At 41.0% G+C, this 23,609-nt stretch overlaps 1 protein-coding gene across 3 annotated transcripts in view; it reads left to right on the forward strand.

Moving 5' to 3' along the window:
- The first annotated feature begins 1 nt into the window (after position 1).
- Positions 2–23,609, forward strand: part of aak1b (AP2 associated kinase 1b) — a 33,312-nt gene continuing 9,704 nt past the window's right edge. For 2 of the 3 annotated variants that reach the window (XM_084047822.1, XM_084047824.1), the window contains exons 1-19: positions 2–992; positions 3,636–3,754; positions 6,852–6,960; positions 9,219–9,361; positions 9,967–10,088; positions 10,554–10,635; positions 11,195–11,327; positions 11,797–11,900; positions 12,387–12,475; positions 13,730–13,890; positions 14,753–14,883; positions 15,256–15,630; positions 16,250–16,404; positions 17,007–17,227; positions 17,340–17,429; positions 18,554–18,724; positions 19,572–19,679; positions 20,859–21,026; positions 22,744–22,860. In XM_084047822.1, the coding sequence (XP_083903948.1) occupies positions 830–992; positions 3,636–3,754; positions 6,852–6,960; positions 9,219–9,361; positions 9,967–10,088; positions 10,554–10,635; positions 11,195–11,327; positions 11,797–11,900; positions 12,387–12,475; positions 13,730–13,890; positions 14,753–14,883; positions 15,256–15,630; positions 16,250–16,404; positions 17,007–17,227; positions 17,340–17,429; positions 18,554–18,724; positions 19,572–19,679; positions 20,859–21,026; positions 22,744–22,860 (2,761 nt within the window). In that variant the 5' untranslated portion in view covers positions 2–829. The remainder of the gene's footprint in view (positions 993–3,635; positions 3,755–6,851; positions 6,961–9,218; positions 9,362–9,966; positions 10,089–10,553; positions 10,636–11,194; positions 11,328–11,796; positions 11,901–12,386; positions 12,476–13,729; positions 13,891–14,752; positions 14,884–15,255; positions 15,631–16,249; positions 16,405–17,006; positions 17,228–17,339; positions 17,430–18,553; positions 18,725–19,571; positions 19,680–20,858; positions 21,027–22,743; positions 22,861–23,609) is intronic. The other variant, XM_084047823.1, reaches the window with a different exon arrangement.

Consider the following 23,609-nt stretch of genomic DNA (forward strand, 5'->3'; position numbering starts at 1 on the left):
GTTGCGATATTGCTGGCAGCCAAAGATTGCTGTGGTTGGAATGGATAGGTTTGCCTGGCTATAAATCCGTTTCTCGTAGTATACTGTAGGACAAAGTACATTAGCCCTTTATAGTTGCAGATTTAAATAAAATACACAATTTGCCTCTTGTTCTCGTCCATTTAGGCAGGCGTTTTCTGCTGCAAAAAAAGCGAGCTTGCGCTAATACGTCTAGCTAGGTCGCTAAAAATGATAGTTTTATTGTAAATGGAGTTAATGGACCGTTATTATGTAGTCAGCAAAGCGGCAGTTTTCTTTACATAACCGAGTATGGAAAGATATGATCGCGTGTCTGCCGAGTTGCACCACGGACCCATCGCAGTGGAAGACAGTATATCTTCAGAGGATATAACCTGGATAACCTTACACTGAAATGTCATAGAGCTCGAGTAGCTAGCGCTGTGCTAGCTCCGTATGGTCAGAGGAGATGGAGACAGAGCAGCATCCATGAACAGCTGGATTGATGAAGAAGAAGCCTTTTACTGGAATAATAATAATACGTTTAACACGTCACTGATCATTATTGTCCAGTGACTTAACTATTGATCTCTACCAAGCAAATGGGAAACATTGCAACCCAGAAATCTGGGGTTGCGTTTATACATCATCATCAACAACATACATGATAGACACACTGCATGTTTGCAGCCTTTAAACGGACTCAGCACCGTCGAATCTGTTGGGTTGCTTTTGTGCCCTGGATGGATTAACCATTGTGAAATATAACCTGGACTGGCAACAACAAGGAACATTTGATCAGTCAACGCCATCCTATATATCAGTTGACAAGATGAGGAAGTTCTTCGATTCTCATAATCGTCGGGAACTAGTTAACTCTGGGCCTGGTTCTGGAGGGGGTGGTGGGAGCAGTGGCCATGGAGGTGGCAATTTCATTGGTCGCACATTTACAATCGGGCGACACCAAGTCACCGTTGAAGAGATCATTGCTGAAGGTGAGAAAGACGAGTTCCAGGATGCAGCAGCAGCAGGGTGATGTCACTTGTGTGGTGCATTTGTGTTGTTTTGTACAATTTGTAGGGCAGTGATTCTCAGCCTTTTTAGTTTCAAGGACCCCCAGTTTTATATGCCTTTAGGGCAGTGGTTCTCAAACTTTAAAATTTCAAGGACCCCCCCTTAACTCTGACAGTATACGAATAGAACCAAATGGACCCATTTGTATACTGTCAGAGAGAGTTACAGACTTGTAAGGGTCACTTTAGAACCCCCTCAAGGAACCCTGTGAGTCCCTGGACCCCACTTTGAGAACCACTGCCCTAGAGCCCCCATTTGATATGACTTTCAATCTCATCAACTTATTTGAATCTTAGCAGAATCATTTCATACGATTGGACCCCACACTGTAAAATCCTCAGTGTTAAATGAACTCTTGATGTACAAAATTGAACCAAATGGACCCACAAGGGTCCTGTTGGTACGCTCTCATTTAGTCATTTAGCTGGGATCCCCCTGGAACCCCCCCAAGGATCTCTGAGGGTCCCTGGACCCCACGTTGAGAACCAGTGTTGTAGAGTAAGGGTTCTCAACCTTTTCAGGCCACGACCCCCCAAAATAATCATATTTGAACTGGGGACCCCCCACCCGGACAAGCACTTGGAATTGTGGGAGTTGAGGCATTACATTTAGATTGACTCGGTTCCACAGATAAATATTGTGAAGATGGAAGATCTGCAAGCTCACAACTGCTATTTTCACAATGTTAACCTCTTTCTTATATAATTTGACAATGTGGCCAATGTTTGACCAGTTTTTATAGTATAGTTTGTTGATTACATTTGATGCAGTAATGGTCTATTTTCTTTCTCTCTCTTTTTTTCTCTCTCCAAGAAAATATGTGTGGACCCCCCTGGGGGTCCCGGCCCTCAGGTTGAGAACCAGTTTTGTAGAGTAATGTATGTGTCATGCATACACAAGGAAAGCAGATGAGTCATATTGACTTAACCAGTGTCCATTGACTAGAGGAATGTGATCCCATCTCCCTTTTCTCTGTACCCACATACCCTCTCTCCACCCATTTGCAAATGTTTGATGTAAATCGACATCTTTCTTTAGAGCTGGGAAATGGAGACCTATAGTCTCTGTCACTAGATACTAGCAGCTTTGTTGTTGGGACTGTCTGTGTCAACTTCCCAGGTGTTATCTGTAAACAGTGGCAGGTGCGCAATCAGATTTTTTTTTTTTACAATACAACAGCATAAGACTCAGACTATACTGTAAGTGCTAACACATGTCTGCTGGTCAGACCTGCTACTACTACACACGTAAAACCATTAACGTCTATTGCGTGGAAACGTTAACACTGCATGAATGCTAATGTACAAATGTAAAAATAATTTTGCAGTGCCTGCTCTGTCCTTTTTAACCACTTGAACCCTAGCGTCCCTATTTCGGGGCAAACATTTGATGAAATAAATAACAGATCTACAAGCTTACAATAGGTCACGTTGTGAATATTGCATTGTGAGCTTGTAAATCGGCTATTTGTATCTAAGTTATTTGGTGTAGAGCAAAACAGGAGGGGTCCTTCTGTTAAGTTCTGTAGAGCCCTGGGGGACTCCGGACAACTATATAGGGCTTCTGTACTTTTGTCCTCCGGAGTCAAATTAAAACTCAGGACATCATCTCAGGACATCATGACTACAGTCGTTTGGTTGGGCTTGCATTAGGCCCCTACTATGCAAGGCAGTCTCACTGGCATACAATGCCACATTGTAGACATGTATGTACTGTAAGCCCACAGTGTTTACATAAATGTGATGTGATAATTGTGTCACACAAATGAACTCTCTGAATTTAATTTGTGGCCTACACATGTACCAGATGGTTAGACCTAGGCTAAATGTAGACTGCAGCTTATGCCCTGGACAGATGATATGACTAATACATAATGTAAGACGGCTAGAGCATTTTGAAAATGGGTTGAGATGGTGCTGATGGTCCATATGGATGGCAGGTGGCAGGCAGCACACACTGCCATATTTTAATTGATGTAATATTATAGTTCAGTGTATATTTCGAGATCAAGATTCAAGAGCAATTTTATGTGAAAGTAAGATTATGAATTTTTCACTTTCTCTTCATCTTCAGATACATAACTGTGTCTAAACCTGGCCATAATTATGTAATGTGCATCCACCCTATGTTGAATTATCTCTGTCATATAAAGTATAGCTGGCTAGGGCTGGTCGATATGAGACAAATCTAATATAAAATATAATTTACATGTTATGTTTTTTACAATATGTGACTATATTGTGGAGATGGCTATTTGTGCTTTCACAAAATATTCACAATGATATTTTTGATAAATAGTCATCAGCAATGCCTATAAAATAATAACTAAGTGGGTAAAGGAAATAATAGAACAGCTATAACAGTTGGGTAAGTTCAGAAAATGACTTCACTTTACTATGCAGACTTTAAAAGTATGAAAAGACAACCATGATATCCGAAAAGTCCTGTCCAGCCCTAGAGCAGGCTATCATACTTTTATCCTAATGATTCTTCTCTCTTGATGTCTTTGATTAATCTAACATGTTCACTTACACCAATTTAATTTACTTTTCTTTGTTGCACAGGGGGTTTTGCCATAGTGTTCCTGGTACGAACAAGTCAAGGGGTACGCTGTGCCCTCAAGAGGATGTATGTCAACGATGAGCATGACCTGCAGGTGTGCAAGCAAGAGATTCAGATAATGGTAAGTTGGTTGTTGAGAATATTGCAGTGCTCATTTCTTGAATGATCTAGTTCTTACAACATTGCCTTAAGCCAAGTTCAGACCAAAGATTCGTGATAAGCCCGATTTATACTTTATACTTCGTGTGGCCCACTGAAAATAGCCGACCTACAAGCTCACAACGCGTCGTAGATACCGTCAAGTACCCAGCCACCACCACCACCGCGGACACTGGAGTTGCCTTTGCTCACTACTTCCAAACAGTCCTTTTCTGAAGTGTCAAGTGTATTGTATATGCACTCCACGATGCCAGCTTATTCAGAGAACAGCGCACTCTGCCTTGTTCTATGCAGAACCGTCAAAGTTGAGGGTTTCTCCGCTCTCATTCCAATCATCTGCTTTTTTGCTGTTCAGACTTGATAAAAAACAATCTTATTCCAATCTGGATTGCACAACATTTTTATTTGGGCTGCCAGTCTCAACATACTGTAATCTTATATAAAATTAGAGTGCCACCAGAGTCAGTAACAGCATATTATGATCATCATAAACCATTGTACTCATTTTGTAGAGCTCATTAAATTACTTTAATATGCAGAAAATGTGACGTAAAAGGACAATGCTATAAAAAATATTATCTTATATTCTGACTTGAAGCACTTATACGTGAGGCTGGAAAGTGCCTTGAATACAAATTATTTGTATTCCATGCATTTACAATATGTGAGGCCAGAAAAGACAGCTTTTGAATCAACGGGAAAGAGCACACAAGCAGATGAGGATATAAAACATCAGATGAGTTTGCACATGGAAATACATGTCTCTAGACTAAGATTATATGTTATATCTTATGATGGCATACTGTACCTACCTACAGTCATATATTTTAAGAATATGATGCCATCTACTATACCTACAGTGTTATTGCAGAACGGCATAGTCATACATCATCTTTAAGGCTTTGCATGTTAGATTATATTTTATGTATTTTATGATGACATACTGTATCTACCAGTACCTACAGTCATATAGTTTATGTGTATGATGTCATACTGTATCTACAGTGATGTTGCAGAACGGCATAGTCATACAGCATCTTCAAGGCTTTGCACGTTATATTTTATGTATTTTATGATGGCATACTGTACCTACAGTCTTATTGCAGAATGACACATAAAAGGCAGTAAAAAAGTAGCAGGCTGGAAATCTTTCAGCGCGCCGATATCCAACTGGTGGCTGGCGTTTGTGGAACATCGCTTTCGATTCACATTGGTCTTAAGGGTTGGTTTGGTGTAAATCAGTGCTTCTCAAATGTTTTCATGTCAAAAACCCCCAAATGAATATGTATTTGACCGCAGACCCCCATCTGAAAATATTTTGTCCCAGCCAGAGACCCCCATACAAGATTAGTTTTGGGTATTTTTTGAATTAAATTCTTTCAAGATTATTTTGGAAAAAGCAGATAGGGTTAAAGTGGTTAAACAGATTTTGATGCTATACAGTATTAACTCATTTAGCAGGGGACCCCCCTGGTATTACGCTGAGAAAGGCTTGTAGCCGAAACACGTCCGTGTGCCATGTTGCGTATTTAGCAATTAAAATAAGTACCTGAATGAACAGAACATGAGTGCTGACTATCATTCTTTACATCATAGACCCCCTGGAACCCCTCAAGGACCCCTTGGGGTCCCTGGACCACACTTTGAGAACCATATTTTCAAATCAGTTTTATGTTAGCCAATGTACTGATTTTACCAATAGATACAGCTGCTCCCAGTTGGGACATAATGAAGGAAACATACAGGTGCCATAAGTCTCCCCAGTAACAAAGGGCACCACACAGTGCTATCAATGTGATTGTTTTCTGGTTTTGACTAGGTCCTCTATTAGATATAGTTTAGTAGATTGTTCCCTGTATATTCTTGAGTCACACAGCATATACTACCATTTAAGGTGGTTTGAATTGCCATATCAAATCCAATTTCTAGAGATGTCAGTCTCAGCCTGACTGCTCTGGCTGGATAAATCAGATTTAAAACTTTTCTTTATGAGAGTTTATGACAGCACCACACCTGTCACTGAACAGTGATGCCGGCCATGACTGCAGCACAAAATATTGCTGCATATACAGTATGAATGATGTCTACTGTAGTTCAACAGGAGTTCTACAGCACAGCTAGATTATTACTATGGCATAAAGGGTGAGAGAGGATACATCTCCATTCCTCATTTAGCCTTTGCCTTGCCGTTTTGTTTTGCTCTGTATTAAAATGCATATGTACTACGTATTACGTACGTTGTTTTTTTTGCTTAGTTGGTAGAGAGGCCAAATCATAATCAGAAGGTCACCGGTTCACCTGCCAGCCCTAGGATATGTGTCAAATTATCCCTGAGCAAGACACTTAATCCATAACTGCTCCCCCAAGAACTCATCAATCATAACCATTTGTGCAGCCATCAGCTGGGTAAAGCAAAAAAAAATAGTGAGTTCCCCCCACGGGACTGATAAGGTTATCATATATCACTGCGCCACTCTACATGGTGAAGCGTGATGTGCAAAGAAACTCTGTACTCTGTACCCACAAAACATAAGATAAACCCAGCTGTCGCTAAGCACCGTAGGTTCCATTTTCTCCAATTCATGAACAGTTGACTCATGCTCGTATTGTATGGAATTCCTGGGCTAAACCAAGCAGGTGGACATTTGAAGTGCTATTCTCATAAGTAAACAGCAACAACTTCTTATGCTTAATGCCTTTATGCTCACAGCTGCACGAAAACTCCCCTTCATATATATTAATTATTATTATAAATGTATGCGGCTACAATATCGTTGCTGTCGTGCAGAAAACTTGTATCCTTTTGTCTCACACGTTTTGTACATCCATTTAGTGGAAAGATGCAGCAGTAGAAATGGTTGTGCTGCTGGTGTGAATTTGTGAAGTTTGAGCTCAGAGATGAGTCATCTTTTGACAACATACTTTAGAGTTGGGAAAATGTGCACAATATGTGTCAATGAAACATTCATATAGGTTTGTATGAAGGCTATATTATTGTGATACAATAGCACACAATACAGCTATAATATCAAATGTTTATATTTATTTTTGTTTTACAGAAAGACCTAGTTGGTCACAAGAATATTGTCGGCTATCTGGACTCCAGTATCACAGCTGCGGGTGCAAGGGAAGTATGGGAAGTTCTCATTCTTATGGACTATTGCAAGGGTGAGTTTATGATTGTTTGTAATTAATTGTGTAATGGTTGTTAAACTTAGTCATTTCAGTTTACAAATTAATTATTTTGACCATTGCTGTATTCATCTTTTTAGGAACAAACCTACTCGGTGAGAGTGGATATGCCCAAATATGAGACAGATAGTTTGAAGCCTATTATGTGTTATTAGTGCTGTACACAAAACTGATATATAGTACAGTAGTGGTCTCTTGTCTTGAGTCTGGTCTCATGACCATGGTCTCAGCCTCATCTCAGTCTCAACTGCAATTCTACTCTGCCTTGATTTGGTCACAATCCTTTGGGATTTTCTTTGTTGCAAGTAATTTATTGCAGCATCAGGACATTTCTTTGTCAATTGTCAAGAGTTGGAAACGCCGTATATGTCATAAGGCCTCACATTTAGCCAGGAATAATATTATTACTCCTATCTTAACACCATTGGCTTGACAGAAGTGAGTGACATCTCCTAGCCAGAGAAAATGTGTTTGCATTCTTCTCATCGGGGACCAGCAGAAAGAAGGCATTCTCACTATGCATGTTTGAACTCTCTTGTTGAGAAGAAATGTGTCAGTTACGTGTACAATCTGCGAGAACGTCTGCCAAGAATGTACAGCAGAACTAAACGTTTTCCCATGCAACTTGGCATGCAGCGTTGTCTCATTTGATCGGCAAATTATATGACAATAAGCCTAATAATGACTCTGCTGCAGCAGGGTATCATATTCAGTCTGTCTGCATAACTTGAGAACAGATGGCCGAGTTTTGGATTGGAAAGGTCACAATCAAGGTCTAAAAATTGAGAACAGATGGGTCAGTTTAAGGGAATTTGGTGGGAATGATTGGTAGGCTGGCTTGACGAGATGATGAATTCTTGGGTCAAAATGGTCATGGTCAAAATTGCATAACTGTCATATCTTGGGAATGGAGGACATAAAACAAGATATCATGGTACTATGGTCTGCACCTCCAGGTGATTGGACCTTCAAATGCCTTAAGAATAACTGGTACTCTTTTGTAATGCAATGATCATGTTTCTTGCTTAGCCAGGCTGGGCATAGTTTAGAATAACTATCCCTTATTAATACTTAATTGATCATTCATAAACTGTTAGTTAATGACTTGTTAAATGTGTGTTAATAGATGTAAACGATATTTATAAAGTGTGCTTTATAAATAGTTAATGGATTAACAAGCTATTAACAACTTTCACTACAAGTAAACCCTCCCTGTGCCAACTTGTCCTACCATTCTAACATCATCAGTTATGGATGAGGCAACAGCAGAGCCCTGTGCTGTAGTCAACTACCTAGTACTGCATACTACAACCACCCAGCACCCTCCCTGACCTACAGCTGGCCTCATCTGGTCTTCTATCAGGGGGGCTGAGGGGACCTATCTAAATGCAAATTAATACATGTTTATGTGAGCCACAAATCATTGTCCACGAGGCTTTTTGGGGGTTTTAGTGTTTAGCAGACAAAGTACTTTTAATTTGAGGCGGTGGGAGTTACTCAGAAAAGTTGAGTTGATTTAAACTGGAAGGCTCAGAGGAGCTTACACAAAAACAACATAGCACTGGCACTAAGATGCTGGCACACAGAGCGGCCTGCAAGCACTAGACCTTTTGAAAACAAATTTAAGAAGATGGTGTCCCCTAGTGGAGATCTGGCCTATGATCTTTTCTTATATTCCATGAATATAAGTTGTGTATTGTCCAGCCCAACGTATAAGTGAATTCAATAATCCGGAGCAGCCACCCGGTTATTATCGAATTATTGGCTTAGGAATGCCACAAAAACAAATAAATCGCCATGAATTCAAGGCTTCATGGCGTGTGTAATTGATAGACTACTACTCCTTTAATATTTAATTTCTGAACATCCCCCTCCCTAAGCTGCTCTCAGATCTACTGTAGCTCAAGCAACACCTCTGTTAATACCCACCACCGATACCCAAGCTTCCCACTATGGATGATTATCCAAGATGACCCGTAGCAGCTGAGTTCTGACTTGTAGCAGCTAAGCTTGTCTGTCTTACTGTAGGTTGCTGTTGAGAGAGCATGTGAAGGGTGGGGGGCAGGCTTGTTTAGATAACTCAATGGTGTTATTCCCTTTGTGTATCGTTATAGGCCATGTATCCATGATGGTGAATTAAAGCTACAATCACATAATACTTACTCCTGCTATTGTTCTTTGTGATGCAATATATTGAATGTGATATATTGAATTGAATGAAAATGTGTTTACAGGTGGCCAAGTGGTCAATTTGATGAACCAAAGGCTGCAGACTGGCTTCACTGAGGTAGAGGCTCTACAGATCTTCTGTGACACATGTGACGCTGTGTCTCGCCTGCACCAGGGCAAGACACCCATCGTTCACAGAGACCTCAAGGTGAAACGTTCACCACCTTTCAGCCTCTTGTGTTCTCTATGAGACATCTCTTATAACTCAGTCCTAATGCTTGCTGTTTATCAAAAGACCATAGTCTACTCATAGTGTAGTCATAAAAACCATGACACTTATTGGGAACTCATAGGCTGCTAATTGATTCTAATTTTCTCTGTGGAATAGTTTAATCTTTAACCCATTCAATCCGGGAAAGCATCTGTGTCATTTTAGAGTTTGCTATATATTTATAGGCTTTAATGTTTTTTCAGAAAAAAATATTTTGAAGGTCTTCTTAGAATCAGCCTCTGGTCTAAATGAGTCACTTAAATCTTACAGTACAGTAAAGTTTGTTGACCGGGGTCTGTACTCGGCCCTCTTCTTTTTTCCCTTTACACCAAATCTTTGCCCAAAATAGTCGATCTACAAGGTCGGGTTGTGAATTTGTAGATCTGCTATTTTTACCAAATGTTCACCTGTGTTGCCATGCCATGTGATCACCTATTCAGTATTCACCGATTATGACATGCACAGAATGCGAGGGCTTTCGTGGTTAAGTGAAACTGATTGTGTGTCTCTGGCTTCATTTGAGTGTGATTTTGTCCCTGCAGGTGGAGAACATCCTCTTGCATGACAAGGGTCACTACGTGTTGTGTGACTTTGGAAGTGCCACCAACAAGTTCCAGAGCCCACAGACAGAGGGTGTAGCTACAGTGGAAGAAGAAATCAAAAAGTGTGTATTTTTTGTTTTATTCATATGTTTTCTCTTGTCCTATTCTTTTAAAGTTTTCCTATATCTAGATTAGCAGCAGTGTTATTGTGTGGATATTTGTAAGCCTCAGCTACATCTAACTCCATATACTAGATAATTAATGTCTGGTATTTTCATTGTTGTTTATTGTACTTCTTTTCATGTAACCTGTCTTCATAGTACTTTTTAGCTGTTTTTAAAAAGTGCTCTGGGATTTTTTAAAGTGTGTTTTTTTTTGTTTTTTTTTTACAAATAATAGCCAAAATGTTTACCATAATGGGCACTTCATTTTTTAAACAAATCAAAGACAAGTAATATCTCCATTACAACACACTGAACACAGTGCATGCAGTACCATGAAATCTTGTTTGAAATAAATGCTGTACACAGAAATTCCCTTTCCGCACCCCGCACTCTTTTTTCCCCCCTTCTTCTACCTTCTCTCAGATACACCACTCTGTCATATCGTGCTCCAGAGATGGTGAACCTTTATAACAACAAGATTATCACTACTAAAGCAGACGTCTGGGTGAGTGAAGTTGATTGCCCCTTTTCCTGAGTTACTCCATTACATCTACAACTGATCCAGAATGGCGCAGCATCCCTGGTCTTCAGCCGCCCTAAGTTTTCACATTCTGCCTCCTTTTACGCTCCCTTCACCGCATCGAATTCAAAACAGTCCATGTTCAAAACAGTCCATGTCCTTGACTACAAGGCAGTCAAGGACATGGACACAAAGACACTATGATCCACCCCTACCCCTTCCCGCACACTTAGATCAGCTAACACTGGACATCTGTCCCTCCCTTTCCTAAAACACCTTGGACATCACTCCAAGCATCCTAGATTCTTCTCCCTCCCGACTCCCAAGCTGACCATGTACCCCGTCTCCAGCAACAATAACAGCAATAATACATGATAGGCCAGATATAATGTGGCTTGATTAACGTGTGTGTGTGTGTGTGTGTGTGTGTGTGTGTGTGTGTGTGTGTGTGTGTGTGTGTGTGTGTGTGTGTGTGTGTGTGTGTGTGTGTGTGTGTGTGTGTGTGTGTGTGTGTGTGTGTGTGTGTGTGTGTGTGTGTCCTCAGGCTTTGGGCTGTTTGCTCTACAAGATCTGCTTCTTCACTCTGCCATTCGGAGAGAGCCAGGTTGCCATCTGTGACGGCAGTTTTACAATTCCAGACAACTCTCGCTATTCCTACGATCTGCACTGCCTCATTAGTTAGTCAACTTTTCAGCATTAATTAGTCTTGTTATTAGGGCTGCATGATTTCAGCTCAAAGTCAACCACACTTATTTTGCTAAATATTGTAATTATTATTTAGGTACACAGCACCCTTTAGTGTAAATGTTTTACTGAGAATTAAATTCTATTTTCGGTGAAGAGATTTGGTGTGTTGAGAGAGAGAAGGCGGTTTCCAAGTATAGACCTCTGGGGACCCCGGTCAACAAAGTATACAATATACATTATACAGTAGGGTTTAAGAGATTAAATCAACTCTGAGGATTTTGCTCCGTACCACTGTGATTAAATCTAAATGATATGGTTTTGATGTCTTGCCTTGATCAACAACCTCACTGTTAATTAAATGTAATTTAACTTAGGTAAATTTAAAGTTCATTTAATTATCATTTCAGTAAGGTCCAACTCTTTAGTCTTACGGCTTTTTTTCTGCGTGGTGTTTGTCAGGGTACATGTTGGAACCAGACCCAGATAAAAGACCAGATATCTACCAGGTGTCCCACTTTGCTTTTAAACTGGCTCAGCGGACATGCCCTGTTCAAAATGTGAAGGTCAGTCTCTTATGTCTTGAGTCAGCAGAGGTAAATATTCGGGCCTTTATTGGGGATTGTTCTGCCTTGTCTTTTCAGTGTAGCATGGTTTTTGTATCTGTGCCTATCTTAGTATAAAAGTGTGTGTGTGTGTGTGTGTGGGGGGGGGCAGATGTACATCAGTTACATAAAATACCTTGTTAGCATTATGTTGCCATTCATTGTTAAAAGTAAATGGAAATTGACAGATGCAAGCAAGGATGTTTCCACTGCTTTAATATCATAATGTCATGGCTCATGGTCGATGGCTCTGGGCATTACAGAGCTATGAGCCAAGGCTTCTATCACAGAGTATAAATTAGCCTCTGCTCACTTATACAACAGTTAGTTCAGGTGTAGCAATTTGATTGGACAAGAGGTATTCCATGAGTGTGGATACAGTACAACAGTATTGAAACTTTTTACCTAAATGTATTGCGCCCTACTTTTTCTTTCACTTTTTTAAAGAATTCTCCAATTCCTGCTAAACTGCCTGAGCCAATCAAAGCCAGTGAGGCAGCAGCAGCAAAGAAAAGCCAGACCCATACAAAGGCCAGGTACGTATTTGAGTTCAAAGAGGTGCTGCGGTGAATCTACGAGTGGCTACTTAATCTCCTCAGTATTATCCTGTACAAGTTTACCTTGTACAGGAAAAACATTGCTCATCAAGAATAGATGCAACTAACGCGCTCGGGTGGCGCAGTGGTAAAGTCCCTGCCCACCACCACGGAGGTTGTGGGTTTGAATCCACCGTGGTGCATCTGGTTTTGTCGGGTGTCTGTGGGAACACAATTGGCCTGTGTTCGAGGAAGGAAGCCTCGGGCTTAAGGGCTGGGGCGGCATCTGTCAGCAGGGAGTGTTGGCCGGGAGGAGTAGATCGAAGGCTCTACGTCCTCCCGGTGGGGGCTCCTCACTGGCAGGTGAGTCAATAGGATACAACAGCAGTGACAACACAGAAATGTGTGTGGGGAGGAATGAATTGGCATAACAACTAAATTGGGAAGAAAAAGGGGCTAACAAATAATTGGCCACTCTAAAAAATTAAAATAGAAGGATAGATGCAACTAATTGCATTTATATTATATGACACATTATAACATGTCAACATTTCAGAATGCACAGGCTAGCATGACATTTTGCCTGGAATAAAAATGTTTGTACTCAAGTTGAAGTATTCAAAATGTAAGTGGATCAAAGTGGCTAATTGTCTGGATCAGCCGAGCAAATATGGCATCTGTCCCCTCCCACTGACCTTTTCAGTGGAATTGAGTTGCTAGGGAACATCTTGGGCCAAGTTTATTTCCTGATATGTATTGAAGGCTATGGGCTCCTAAGCTAGACATTCTGTGTCACATACACACTGCTGGCATTGCCACTGTGTTTCACTGTGTTTTTTTGTTTAACCTAATTGATTAAGGTAATTACATAGATTAGCCAGATATAGGCATGATATGTTTCCATATACTGACATTTATTTTTCCAATTATATATTAGATGTATATATTCATACACGTAGGACAGAGAACCATATCAGAACTATATCTGGCAGACATTAGCCAATACAGCCTACTTATATAGAGCTTCTTTGAGACCGACTAGTTGACTAACCGCTCGGATAACCCGTGACTAGTCGACTTTTACAATTTTATTTTGCACATCCCTGCTTGGGTTCACACTCTTCGGAAGTCCATATTCTGCTTCCCCACATAATTTTCCTTACTTTTCCTGATACTGTAGTCAAGATTCTTTCATTGGAGAAATAATTGCTACGACTGACAGGCGTGCTGTTATATCCTTTTTTTTGTCCTTAGGCTGACAGACCCCATCCCCACCACTGAGACTTCAATCACCCCTCGACAGAGGCCAAAGGCAGCCCATAACACCACCACCACTGGCATACTACCCATCCAGCCTGCTGCCCTCACACCTCGTAAACGAGCAAACCTCCCTGCTGGAGCAGCTCAACCTGTAGGTATGTATCCAATATCAAAGAATGTATACAGAATACAGTATGTATCCTTTCCTTTTTTCAGGTTTTCCTCATTATTTCAATGAAATAAGTAGTGCTCTGCTATGGGAAATATAGATTCCTGAATTGTAGCTGCCAGAATGGCAATGGTAAAGAATGGCAGGAATCCATCACAGCCACTCCAGTCTATAGTATGTAATGCCTTATTGGGAGATGGTCTGTGTGTGAACTGTGGCCTGACAGAATATGATATCAAGTGTAAGTATTAAAAAATATATTATTACAAAAAAAAGTAAGAAAGTAAATCGCAGGGGCTTATTGTTGGTATCAGCTGAGCAACAAGGGTGTCTAGGTGGAAGATGCTAGGTGGAAATAGTGATTCCCCTTAAAGCTATTAGGCTTTAACATTGTAACTTTATGATTGTCTTAGTGATGCTCCTACTTTTCGACATGTTCGATGTCCAAGGATTTGTCTCAATATAGCCTGTACTGTGCTAGCATTGTTGATGTGATGACAGTCCTTCATTATATCCCTCCCCCCATTGTCTCATGCCTTTTCATACTAGTGCAAACCCCAAAACATTGTCATTACATGCCCTAGACAGAGAGAAAGATGGAGAGATGTAGACGATGAATGTGTATGAGAGAGAGACGAAAGAAGGCAGTATTTGATGGACAACTGTTAATCACAGGCCGCAAGACTTTCATGGCTGTAGGTTGAAATTGAACTGCATACATCGCTATTGTAATTTTTAGGGCATGCCTCTTGGCAGAGATGTGTGCTCTGCTGAGTGCAGCTTCCTTGTAATGATACTCTTGTTTTGCATCCCCTCTTGTTTTGCATTATTTTGTATCCCCTCCATAGGAGTTAGCTTGGACCTGTTTCAGCCAGCTGCAGCTCTCCAAACACAGAAGACACAGGCCACAGCTTTGCCTCAAGCCAAAGTCATTCAGTCACAAACCCCTCCCAGTCAACTTGTGGCACAACAGAAGCAGGTATACTGTATGCCCACATAATCTACATAAGAGCAAAATTGCTTAGAATTTCCTGTAAAAATTCAGAGCACTTCACAGGCAGAAAAAAGAAAATGTCACCGTACATCAGTTTGCATGTGAATGTAATTGTATGTGTAAAATAAATAGGCTTGGCATCATGCCATGATATTTGGGGACATTTCTCGATGTTATTAATGTAAATGTAGTAGACCATAAAAAATAAAACTCTGTTTGCTGAGTGCTTTTATCTGCAACAACTTTAGATAAAGGGAAAACTTTGCACATCGTTACCATCTTAAGTTTTGAAGCTTGTGATAGATATGTCATGGTTTAGTGACAGCAGATTCTGTTCTGTCCATCCCGGTTTGATAGACAGGGCAGCCAATAGCAGCAACAGGAGCAGAGAACACAACCCCTGGAGGAGGAGTGTCATCTGTGGCCAAGTCTGACGCCCCGCCACAAGCACAGACCACTGCTCAGCAGGTGGTTACCTCTCCCTCTGTGGCCAGCCCTGTGCCCCAGACTCCATCAAGTCCAGCACCACCCCAACGCCCAGCTCGTCGTAAGCAGGCTGGCAACGCTCAGCAGCCAACTGCTCAGCCTTCTCCCATCAAACATGCCTCTGGTCAGACCTCTGCAGTCCAGCAGCAACCTGCTCCCCAGCAGCAGGTTGACCAGCCATCACATGCCCGAGTCCAGTCCAGCTCCACCGAGATAAGCCAAAAAACAGCTCAGATGGAGAAGACGGTAACTGACCTGCTCATATCTGACCTGCAGCATCAAACACTGGCTAAAATTACCCTCTGCATTTCCACCCATAATTATTGCATTAACATGTTAACGTTAATTACTTTCCTTTGGTTTTAATGAAAGCATTGACTAAATTGCTTGTCTTTATCAATTCTTTCATTATCATGCTGTCATTATTTTAAGTGCTTTGCCTTGTTTGTTTTTTGTTTATTAGCCAATTACTTAATTATTGAGAACAGCTACAATCAGTAATTACAGTAATGATTTTTTACATTTTCTAAGTACACCTGCCATTTTTATAGTTCTTCCTTTCTTGCTTCTGTGAATGTGTTTAACTTCCTCCAAAACAGTTGATTGTTTGTCATGACTGTGAGGTTTTAGTCAGGTATACTCCTTTTATATGAAAATACTCACTGTGAGAAATGTGGAGGAAAATAACACATTGATGTGCAAGCACCAGCCATCCTAGACTCATAATTCAGTCTCTAAACCCTTCACACAACTAGAGACTGATCCCCGGGCACTCCAGTGTGAGAATCACATCTCAAAGTGCATGGCATATTCACTAATGATTTGTTCTTTGTTCTTTGTTCATGCAATACTACTCTTTAATCAGAGCCAGAGTCCACCTGCTTCCCCAATGACTGCAGAACTTGGAGGCCACAGGCGCGTCCCTAGTGATGCCACGCAGAGTGCTGTATTTGCAGCTCCAGGGAATGAGTCTGCTGCACAACAGCTGCAAGGAGCTGCTGGAGATAATTCCCTCAGTCAGTGAGTAACACAGTTGGTGGTGCAAGATCACCGCAAATTTCACATTATTTTAGATCACTGTCATTTTGGTTATCCTCTAAATATCCATCCAAAGTGGTTCAAAACGGATGAATTATTTCCTTATTTTTTATTTTAGGTGCCCGGACCCTAAGAAAAGCACATTAAGGTTAAGCTTGGCCAGATTTACAATATACAGTTTTTGCCCCAGCCTAATCTATGTTGGACTGTATGTAACTGTGGGAATCTGCCATGAACTCCATGTTGTTTTTGGGAAGGTTTTAATGGGCCTCATTCTCAAAATGTTTGCATTTACAAATATTTCCACTTACAAAGCAGTATCATTTGTGAACCAGTGCGGGTACTCAATCACAGGACACACACTTTAAAAGACAAACTTAAATATAAAAAATGCGAAAATATAAATGGTTTCAGTCCATTGTTGTTAAATAAAATAATTTGATTGTGTAAAGTGCATAAGATACACATAATGTTCAGTACATAATGTTACTAGAACAGCCCCTCACCTTTTCTGTCACGTGAAAAAGTACATATGTATATTTGTACACGGCCTTATTGTCATTTTGTGGGTTTTCTTTCTCAAGGCCACTCAGTGCAGCTCCTCCAAATATCATCCAGTTTGCTCAGCCTGCTGTGTGTGATGTAGACCAGGATGACAGCACAGCTGTGACCACTGTACCTGCACCTGGCTCTGCTTCCGACACCCCTACACAGTCGGCCTGGGATCCTTTTGGTGATGATGATAACTTCTCCGTCCTCGCTGCAGGCGACCTGCTTACCAGCGACTCTGACAAAAAGGCTGATGGTACGAGATTTGTATGCATGCGTGTGCGCATGTTTATATATATAATTAATTCATTAATATATAATAGTCCATCTGATGGACAGTATGTAACTTAGACTTTTTTATTTATCAGACAAGCCTTCAGAAACTGACAAAACATCCTCTGAGGACTTGATACCGGGCCTGCAGGCATTGTCTCCTGGAGAAACTGTCCAGCAAACTGGTAAGACAGCAGTCCCTTTAATATTGCAGAACTTGCTTCACAATGGGATAGATAAAAAGACAAAATGATCATTCATTAAACAGCAAAATAATGATGTGACAAATTCGACATCAATAACAATATCATACGTGTGGTAGCATCGCTCCGGCACAAACGTTATGCAAAGCGTGGCCAATCTGTGAAGCCGAAGGGTTGGGGTTGCCTACTTCACACGCAGAGATTCAGTGTGTCCTCCGCAGACCCACAGACAGATACAGACATTTGTGGATTTTTGTTTGTGGACAACCGCTGGTCTATGGGTTAGGCTGGGGACAATCTGGGAACCCATTCGGTAAAAAAAAGAAAACAAATCATTTTTTTTCTCTGGGGGCACCACCTCCTTTTTTGTGTAAAACAGGAACTCGATTTGGCTCCTCCCCTTTCTTAGTCCACTTCCTCCCGTTTGTTCCTGTGTTTATTCCTAACAACAACAACATTACATGTTTACGGCAGTAGTGCTGACAGATTCTGCTTGTAGAATCTGTCTTGAGAGATTAGGCTGGGGATGGGTTGTCCCACTCGGCACAACCCATCCCCATGTCATCGACGACACGCACGCCAAGGTTAAAGTGAAATGGGGCCTGAGTTATGCCCAGAAAAGTCACACGCAGACAGACACTGAGACACATGCAGGTTTCTGGAATTGATAGATAGATGCTAGCTCTGGTCCATATCGTTAGAAAGAGTTCTCCTTAACGCTATTTCGATCTTTTACCTAACACCCGCGGTAGCGCAGGCTGCGCAGCCTCTCGACTTTAGTAAAAAATAAAAAATACACTTTCGATACTCACCAAAACAAAGACGGTTTCATGGAGTTGAAAGCCTACTCTACTTAGTGGGAACACTCTGAGCCGCCCACCTCAGGTCTAAATTACACTTTTTGGCCAGAAAAGAAAATATTTCATCGAAAGGAAAAAAAGTTTTTGGTTTACTCCACTGCGCCCTCTACAGATCTGGTCAATGGTATTTTTCTATTGACCTGATTTTTCCTTCTGGTGAAACATTTTCTTTTCTGGCCAAAAAGTGTATTTTAGACGACACCCGCGACACCCGCACTCAACTAAATAAGAATCACTGCTTTCCAGTTGAAAGACCATCTGCCCTTATTGACGTGGACGCAGGAGCCTCCCTTATTGATGTGGACCCAGGAGCCTCCCTTATTGATGTGGACCCAGGAGTCTCCCTTATTGACGTGGACACAGGAGCCTCACTCTTGGTTGTTCCAGATCCCTTCAGTGAACTCTCAGACACACCAGGTAGAAAGCACAGTCTTTGATGGAAAGCAATTCATGAATTGCATGCAAAGAAAATGCATGCAAAGATGGTATCCTTTGGAAAATTGCAGTAAATGTAAAGTATACAGTATATGACTTAGTCTGTGGTCCCCACGTGCTTCAAGAGGTCCACCATTGTTCCGGTATGTTGTTACACAAGAATGCTTCCCAAGCTGGCCTGAATGACTACCACCCGGTAGCGCTGACCTCAGTGGTCATAAAGTGCTTTGAGAGGCTAGTAAAGGATCACATCTGCTCCTCTCCCCCTATCACTTTAGACCCACTACAGTTTGCCTTCTACCCGAATAGATCCACTGACAACGCCATCTCCCAGGTTGTACATGATCCCACCCTCTCCCGCCTTGACAACAACAAAGAGGGGAAATGTCAGGCTGCTATTTATTGATTACAGGTCTACCTTTAACACCATAGTCCTCACCAGTCTGGCCAGCAATCTGGCAGACCTGGGACTGAACCCTACAGTTTGTGACTGGGTACTGGACTTCCTGACTGCCAAACTCCAAGTGGTCAGGGTGGGCAAGTACACCTCTACTACCCTCACCTTAAACACTGGAGCCCCCCAGGGCTGCGCACTGAGCCCCCTATTGTACTCCCTGTATACCCATGATGCTGTGGCCAAGAACAGTAAGTGTTTTATTGCACCCTCCTGGGTACAACTCGGTCACAAGACCGTTTTGTTTACAGTGTGACAGTGCCACTTTGTCCCAGGCTTTCCCACAACAGAGAAAGATTGGAAAACATGATTTTCAATGGACTGGATCTTTAATTATTTTGTTCCCTATATTTCCCCCCCCACCTGGGCCCTTAGGGAAGCTGATTGAAGGACTCAAATCTCCAGACACATCTTCGCTTTTGCTCCCAGACCTTTTGTCACTGGCTGACCCCTTTGGTGGTGCTGTGGAAGAGTCTGCAAAAGGTAATTTTGTTTCTGTATTTAAGCACGTTCAAACACACAAAGCAGCACATTTAAATATAGGCATGTAGACCGAGGCTTATTTGTATATAAACTCTAAAACTGTAAGTAAATATATGCATGATTCTTTTGTCAGTGAATCATTTCTTGTCAGTGAATATCTGGTGTATAAACATACCTAAACCCCTACTTTAAAATGCTAAAAGCGTGATAAAGTGCCTATGCTGTTTTTGTAGTGAATGAATACACAATAAATAAAAATGGCATATACCCCCATAAAGGCGCTGTGCAAGTTAAGATTTCCCATGGTTTTACTCAATGACCTCTAGTCTGAGGGCAGTTATGCTTATCTGCAACACAAATGATGGGTTTGGAAGTTTGACACAGCTGTGGAATTTGTACAGCTTGAGCTAACTAACAGGCGTATTGGTGTCATGACTCGAACTTTCCATGGCAAGGTGAAACCTCCACCAGTTCAATCGAAAAGTAGGGTAGGATGATGGTGTGGAAACGTAGTATACGTCCCAGACAATTTGAAAAAAATCGTATACCCTCTACTAACCATTTAATTCGGTGACCAGTGACCACGAGCGAGCGTGTCGTGCGTGTGCAGGGAATAATTATGGTATACCCTCCGAAAAAACCTAAAACACACCACTGTTGCTGGGGGTGGTTGGCCTGATGATATATGATCTTGCAATGCTGACATTTACCTCTAGATGGCAGTAAGTCATTAATTTTCAGATGTAGGTCCATTAATGATCTGACAGATTACTGTCAGATCACTGTACTGTGCTTGTGTGAATGTATTATTAAAAAAAAAAAATCTAATTTTGTGATGTTCCACGTACATGAGAAAAAAATCTAACAAAAACACAAAGATGAATTTAAAGCTCTGTTTCTCGACATCGGGTCCGGGGACCACCAGAGATCCAAATAGACCGTTTTGGCTCTGTAACTATGAGAGGGTACAAAATGGAACCAAATTAACCCGTAAGGGTCCATTATGTACTTTATAGTTATATAAACACTGAGGATTTTGCAGTGTGGTTTGGGGTCCCAGAGATTTAAACAAATGTTTCAAATGGGGTCTGTTGCCGAAATGCATTTCAAAGAGGGTTCTTGAAATGAAAACGGTTGAGTCACACGTGTCCTTGTCTGGCTTCTTGTCTTCTGTCTCAGATCAAGTTAATGCAGAAGACTCTCTAGACTTTCTAGACTGCTCTCTGATCTCCTGCCAGCCCACCCTGCTGGCAGGCAGCAATGCCACCTCTTCTGCTCCCACCTCTGCTGCCTGCGCTTTGGATGATTTCAGCCTGTTGTCCGGAGAGCCCGCTCCACCACTAGCAGGTATTTCCTTATAGACCTGTCACAATTATTACATAATCGCCTAATCACAATTATTAGGTCTGTCACAATTATTACATAATCGCCTAATCACAATTATTTGAGATAATCGCAATCATTTTTGCATAATCATTTCTATGTTGAAAATTGTTCATACATTTTTAAACATTTTCCAAGAAATAGCAGATCTACAAGATTGTAGATCAGCTATTTCTGCTATTTTTAAATGTTTTGAAAGTACAAAATTGTTAAATATGTCTGTAATTTATTTTTATATTTAAGTTATTTGTCATATCTGCCCTTTATAATTTTTGATTACAAAGCCTAAAAGGCAAACAAAAATACGTTTTTATCCATTTGTTCAATGCCAAAAAACACAATTAAATCGTTAATCGCAATTATTTGTGACAATTAATCGTGAACTTAGTAGGGTGTAAGTGGTAAAATTCTAAAGGGGGTTTCAAAACTTAATTGACTAAAGCAAATGGGTGTACACCTCCCCAGAAGAGTATAGAACTGTTAAATGCGTGCCCGTTGAGATATTGGAACCTTTTTATTTCTTATTGTATAAATTGTATGTGTTACCCACAATGGAATCACTTAATCATTTACACAGTTTTGTAGTTGGTAGAGACATACATTTTTCACCAATGATTGTAAGTTGTGTGCATTACTTTCTCAACAAGTATGATCCCAATCGGCCCGATGGAGTTGCTATAACAACAAAATGTATGTTTTTGCCTATACGTTTTAAAGATGTTTTTGGGGTCTTTTTCTGCCTTTATTGATAGGAACAGTAGACTGACAGGAAATGGGGAGAGATGGGGGGGGTGACACGCAGCAAAGGTTGTCGGGATCGGGAGTCGAACCTACGACACCTAGGTGCCCAGACTGTTAAGCCAACCGTCCGGGCCAAGGCCTATAACTTTTAACACATTTCCAGACAAATCTATCCAAATGAGCCACGGCCATTGGCGTCTAGATAGATTTTCCGCCATTTAGACTTTTTGAAAATCACATCTCCCCCTGGCCTCGAGGCATAATGTACGCCTCCTGGCTGGCATACAGTTACACATACGTAGAATTTCTCCTCTGCATTTCCCATCCTACTTATTAGGAGTACGGCTGCCATTAATACAGCAGTCGGGGAGCAGTTGGTTCCACTTATAAGGAATTTACCACAGCAGAACCATCTGTAAAGCTTTAGTGCATGGGTTCCCAAATATCCCTTGCCTCTAGCTGTGGCTCCCCCATTGCGAAATGGCTTAAAGAAATGAGCTAATGTAGCAATCTATAAGCTCACAACACTACACTATGCATCTCAATGCATCGCATTGCAACGTCTTGTGAGCTTGTAGATATGTTATTTGCGCTATTTAAAAAAACATATATTAACTATGACGTGTCCAAAAATAGGGAAGCCAGGTTGAAAGAGGTTGAACTTGCACAATAATCTTATGCATTGCATTTGAATTGAGAAAAAAACAAAATAAAATAGTATTCAGTAAATATTTTTGTTTTCTTTCTTTATTTATTTCCCCCTTATTTCCTCTCCTTTCCAACTGGCTCCCCTGGTGGCCCCCCTGTGCCCCCACTTTGAAAACCTGTACTTTTAGGCAATGAAATCATTGCCTCACTTGTGCCTCCTTCATCTAAAGCCATATAATGTCTGTCATCTCTTTACTGTGGTTCTAATTCTTATATTTGGTTAAATCCACAGCAGACACCTCTCTCCTGATCTCAGAATTGGAGCCCCAGCAGACCAGTGCAGAGGCAAGCACAGAGGATGAGTTTGATCCTATCCCAGTCACAGGGCGAAAAAACTCTGCTTCCCAAGGTAAGTCTTGACAGCCTCACAGAAATACAGGTAGGCCGTTTAGATCATGTTTTTCCTTTCCTATCTCAGATTTGCCTCTATATTTCAATTTCCGATTGTGTTTTTGTATGAATAGACAGAACTATAAACCAATTGATCTGTTAGGAACACGTTGAATTTCAGGTAGTTGCACAATCGTTAATTATAATTCCACTGTACATTATTAAAAATCTTACCTTTTTGAAAGACATCATTAGTTAAAGTTAGGTCTGCTAATAAGAGATAGACACCTTTTCTTCCACAGAGGTTTAATTAACCCATTCAATCAGGGAACACATCTTTGTCACTTTTTGTCACAGATTTCTTTGTCTATTCAAAAGTATCTAGCAGATATACAAGCTCATAGCGCAGCACAGAGTGCTCTTGTAGATCTGCTATTTTTGAAAGAAAATGCGTGCAAATCTTTGAATATATATATTTTTAAAGCGAACTCAAATCATTGATTCTGGGAGCAGGGGGGGGGGTCCCTGGAACAAAATATTTTACAAATGTTCGCTTTAAAAAATATATATTCAAAGATTTGCACAAATTTTCACGATTTTTCAAAAATATGCCAAAGAAATCTAAAATGACTCGGGTGCGTTCCCGGTCTTAAAGAAATCTAAAATGACTCGGATGCGTTCCCGGTCTTAATGGATTAAGGGGTGATTTGAGGCCATTAGATGTAAATAGACATTTCTTGCCTTTTTCTTTCTCTCTCTTTCTCTCTC

This window comes from Gymnoscopelus microlampas (assembly GCF_963454915.1).
Source record: "Gymnoscopelus microlampas genome assembly, chromosome: 21".
In the NCBI taxonomy this organism is placed as follows: Eukaryota; Metazoa; Chordata; class Actinopteri; order Myctophiformes; family Myctophidae; genus Gymnoscopelus; species Gymnoscopelus microlampas.